The sequence below is a fragment of the Euphorbia lathyris genome, chromosome 3 (assembly GCF_963576675.1).
Source record: "Euphorbia lathyris chromosome 3, ddEupLath1.1, whole genome shotgun sequence".
NCBI lineage: Eukaryota > Viridiplantae > Streptophyta > Magnoliopsida > Malpighiales > Euphorbiaceae > Euphorbia > Euphorbia lathyris.
The window spans coordinates 24,046,164-24,051,247 of record NC_088912.1 but is presented as its reverse complement, the minus strand read 5'-3'; the positions used below and the strand labels follow the sequence as shown (position 1 = coordinate 24,051,247).

Here is a 5,084-nt window from a genome sequence, read left to right as displayed (position 1 = left end):
CATTTAGTGTACAATGCGAACAGCTTACGAACAGTTATATGTGTTCGCAAACACCAAAATGAGAAAAACATATATTGAAATGTTACGGATCTGAAGGATGGATATTGAAAAATGGTTTCTATAAATTGTACATCTCTTGCAGACACACATGGTATGTGTTTCAAGGTTATACATTTATTTCAGTTTGGGAGAGGAAGAAAGGTAAATTTTGATTAAAAAAGGAAAGTATTAGTCACAATGACATTTATACTCAAACATATATGTTGAGTCATCTAACAAGAATAAGAAACTATATAAAATATCCTTAAACTTATTTCACTTCTCAACAAGAAAGATAAAGTTATATACAAATTATATATAAACAAAGAGAAATTGATATTTAATTTAATAATGTATGTAGAAGACTGAATATATTTTTATAATATAAAATATATTGTTGTGAAAAATCTTTAATTTGAAGTGTTAAAAAAATTTACTTATTTTAATTTATCAATTTATCTTCGATAATTATAAGCATATTTTCACCTAATTAATTAATTGATGTTTTTTTTAGTAAATTTTGGGACGATTCAGCCACTTGAAATCGACATCCCAGCTATGCTGGCACCCCGACACAAGGATCGAAAAACCGAATATATTAAAGAATGGAAAAAAGAAAGTATGAGAGAAACAATCAAGAGAGTTGAAAGAAAATAAAGGAAAAGCATTAAACAAACCGAACATGGCTAATGTTACATAAATCATCTGAAATCAACGTTTGGCAGAAGGCGGGTGCAGAAGGCCACTAGGTGATATCTGCAGAAGAGACTCTGTGGCGAGCTAAGGCATCTGCAACACGGTTTCCTTCTCTGTAAATATGGGTAATGCAAACCTGCATCCTTGAATGTATCTCTTTTATCATTAGTTGGATGTAATAAAAATCCTCCAAAATGAACATCTATTTTCATACGCAATGAATTGGTACGAATAGTAGAATGGACCTAGACATACAAACTTAGGCCCACTGTTTTGTAAAGTTCATATAGACGGTCAGCCCAAAAGGGTCTTTCTAGAATTAAGCATAAGGAAGAAGGTTTGGATTCCAAACATCACGCTCAACTAACTGTATTGCGGAAAGATACATTCCGAACCAATAAGAAGTTGACACGTGTACGAAGATACAAACTCCGAAAATATAGAAGGCATGTACACAATTCTCTTAACTACTACATTCCTAAATCCTTCCTAGATTATGTATGCTATATACTAACTTTGGCATCAGAAAGAGTTTGCCGGTGTCTAGCTCCCTGTCTGCCGGTTTTCTTCCCTCTCAGATGATCAGAAGTTCGTTGTCTAGAATCAAGGGATATTCCAATATCACGCATAATTTATTTTTTTCTATTAACTTTTAAACAAAAATATAAATATTTTTAAACTTTATCATATTAATTTTACCTTAATAAATTAGATGAAAAAAAAGAGTTGTAAGAATGAAAAACTAAAAGCTAAATTTGTCTCACCCTAAAGCAAAGGAAAACATGTATCTCATTTTCTTCCCTAATTAAAAAAAAATTATTCTTTAAACTTGATTCTTTTTCTTTGAAAGGATTCTTTATCTTTATTCTTTTTATATTTTTCTTTTCGAATAACTTTATCTTTATTCTTAAAAAAGTGAGTAAATACTTTCCTTTTTTTATCCATACAAAAAAAAATGCATTAAACAAAATAAATACTAAAGTTTAAAATATCTTTCACGTGAGGTTGACATTAATTTAAAGGCCTCATTATAATATATTTATTTCTTCTAGGAAACAATCACTTTTTATAGAAAAATCTAGGTAACAATAATTTAGTACTACAATATATAAACACAAAAACAGACTTTATCATATAAAAAGGAACTAACCTTAAAAACAGAGCATTTTTTTATGGAAAAATGCAATTATGAATCTTTTATTGCTAGAAAATTCCTCATAAATGAAGACTTGAAAAGAATAATTGTATAAAGTACAACAGATTGATTCATAGAATTGCAGATTTTTGTTATGCACGAAATAAACGAGCCCTTATTACAGGCACCCGGTGTTTGCAACCCCCGCTCTTAGAATTGTGCCATATGGTACCACATGACGCAATTGCAAGACCCGTGTTGCAAACACCCGGTGCCCGCTAAAAATCCCCCGAACTTAACTTAGCTTGTTCTATCTTGTTATAGATAGAAGCATACTTACAATATCATCTAATGCTTTTCCAGATGAACCTTTCTCATTTACTGATTCCCTAATCATCTTTCCAATTTCAATGGCTTTTTTCCTCATTTCTCCTCCTTTCCCATTCTCATCCATCACTATTTCCACAACATTCTTCACCTCTTTCCATGAAATGGTACTTTGCAACCCTCTTGCTAACTCCACACTCACACCCATTTCCTCTACCAACATTTTCGAATTATAAGCCTGTTCCGCCGCCAACGGCCATCCGATTATCGGCACGCCTTGACTCAAGCTTTCCATTACCGAATTCCAACCGCAATGGCTAAGAAATGCTCCTGTTGATTTATGTGACAATATCTCCAACTGGGGTGCCCAGTTTCTAACCAACATCCCTTGTTTTGTAGTACTGATTCGGTCTTCGAATCCTTCCGGTAACCATTCTGATTTGAATTCAGCTTTCCTGTCGAAACCAACAGGTGGCCTAATCACCCAAATGAAAGGCTTTTTGCTCTCCTCTAATCCAGTTGCTAATTCCATCATTTGGGATGGAGTAATGCTGTTTTGTGAACCAAATGATAGATACAGAACAGAAGATGTTCTTTGTAAGTCAAGCCAATTCAGGCATTTCTCGGCTGAAATTCCTGTCTGCTTCCCTGTGTGTTGAGCTATGTTGCACTGAAACGGAAAAGACATTGAGAAACGTTATTTCTTAAACGAGTATGACCATTAAGATCATGTCATGTCATTAGTGATACTGACGTAGCATGATCTTAATGGTTTCACATCAATTTGGTCCACCGTCATTTTAGAATTTTTCTTCTAAACTATAGTGTTCATAACGGTGAATTAATCGATGATCAATCATACATAACTTCACATATTTTCTAGCTGACTATCACCACACTATTCAAAGAAAATTTTAGAGTAGTCTCGGAGTAATACTTTATACCAATCAATTCATGTCATATATATATATTTTTTCTATTACACCAATCATCTTCCATGTAGTGGTAAGCAAAACGATTTTCATATACAAACTATAAAATACTAAAAGAGGAGTTTCCGTGAAACATATTTAGTGTTAAAGAGTACTTACAATTGGGACTTTTTCAGAAGAATTGTTTAGCATAGAAGAAGGAAGAAGAGGGCCTACGCTCCAAACAGGAATCTTCACAAATTTTCTCAACAAATCCAATCCTAGAACCTCAATTTCTTCAACTGTATTACACAACAATCCAGCAGATTGCAAAGAAAGTGCAATCTGTGGCTGCATAAACTTAGACCAAACATCACTACCATCTGCATTTCTTATAAAATGATGCAACTGAGTGATATGAAAACGGCAACTCTCAGGAAATCCCGGAATCTGAAACTCATCGGAATCAACTTTCCGGTGAGGAAGATTAAGCCATAAAGAGATAAAAGCCAAGCTACCATAAGCACCACAAGTACTGAAACTGAGATTAACACTTCCTACACTCTTTGCAACATCATTTGCCCATCCAAAGAAAATATCTGAAATCACACAAATTGGAGGCTTACCTTCTTTAGCTACAATATCAGAGAGAAGATCGTGAACTGGGGTTTTAAGAGCTGTTGAAGATGCGAAAAATTGCCCAATTAGATCCAAAGGCAAGTTCTCGGAGTTTTCGGTGTTGGGTGGGAGGCCGTAGTCGGCGGCGGCGGTGAAAGGAAGCTCGAAAAGTTGGATTTCCGATTCAATTGAATTGAAGGTGGAACGGAGGTATTTGATGTTGAGAGGTGTGTTTGCAATTGTGATAGTGAAACCAGTTTTGTGGTGGATTTTCTTAGCTAAAGATAGAAATGGAATGAGATGGCCGTGAGCCATGAATGGTAACATCACAATGTGGTGTTTAGTAGAATCCATTTTGGAGAAGAATGTGTTGCAGAAGTTTGGTTGAAGAAATGGGTTGATTTGGAATGGAAAATTAAGAAATGGGTTGATTTGGAATGGCCTTTATGTTTCTCTTTATGGAGTTGATTTGGAACGCATTAACTAGCCCCCATCTAACCATTTGATTCAATTTGACAGGTGATTTCGGAAGAAATATTTAACCTACGTTTCAAAAGGAATTTTAACTCTATGTTATTGAAAATTAAAAAAATTGGGTTGTTTCGTATTTAATTATCGACTCGGATCTTTCAAATATTAAGTATGTACATCAATGTTAGATCTGAGTTGATTTAGTGTCGATTTCATGTGGTCAACTTGATACTAATCAGGATAAAGATTGTATTACCACCAATTCCTACAAGTGTTATTGAGGTAGGGGCTAGACTATGCTCCATTTGGAGTGTTTTACACATTTTTTTGGTTATGATATTAAAAGAATTTCTGATGTCTATGAATATATGCTGAGCAATGAAGTTTTCTATCAAGACCTCACTGACTAAAGCATCTTTATGCGCCTTCTTCGGGGTGTTCTTCAATATCCCAAACAAAAACTCTGAGATGAATTCATATAATCTATGTATATCCTCGTATCCTCTTTTCCATTCCAACAATCTATCCATATGAGGTCCTTCAACAATCATGTTCATCACCCCTCGAGGAGCACGGCCCGAAACCTGCAAGGTTTTTGCTCCGAGGTGAGTGTTTTTGGTCACTTCTTCAAGAAACGGTCAAACGCCCCTATTTCCTCATTTTTATCCAGTTCCAGTTTTAGCTTTCTATAGTCCTTTATATCATGGTCCACACTCTTATGTAGCTCACAATATTTTTTATTGCTTCAACGAATCGAAATTGAGCTTCAAATGGTACTCAATGTGTTGCTTTTTTTACCTAGTATATGACCTTTTTCTTGTGAGCATTGAGTTGCACAAAATTATGCTCCAATCGCTCTCCTAAGCTTTTACGGTCCTTATCTTTTT

The 5,084-nt window shown here is 34.6% G+C and overlaps 1 protein-coding gene across 1 annotated transcript; it reads right to left on the bottom strand.

Annotated features, from left to right (window-relative positions):
• Window positions 1-607: 607 nt before the first annotated feature.
• On the bottom strand, window positions 608-4,189 carry LOC136224894 (UDP-glycosyltransferase 92A1-like). The gene is made up of 2 exons (XM_066013319.1): window positions 3,289-4,189; window positions 608-2,867 (listed from the first exon to the last, which is right to left on the bottom strand). Exons 1-2 carry the CDS (start codon window positions 4,078-4,080, stop codon window positions 2,181-2,183), a joined length of 1,479 nt encoding a protein of 492 aa, XP_065869391.1. The 5' UTR covers window positions 4,081-4,189; the 3' UTR covers window positions 608-2,180.
• Window positions 4,190-5,084: the final 895 nt, after the last annotated feature.

Bases quoted from the DNA above. Each gene is read 5' to 3' on its own strand.
- LOC136224894 (XM_066013319.1), bottom strand. From the start codon at position 4,080: ATGGATTCTACTAAACACCACATTGTGATGTTACCATTCATGGCTCAC. The intron at 2,868-3,288 runs GTAAGTACTCTT...TTTCCGTTTCAG, and splicing joins CTTCTGAAAAAGTCCCAATT to TGCAACATAGCTCAACACAC.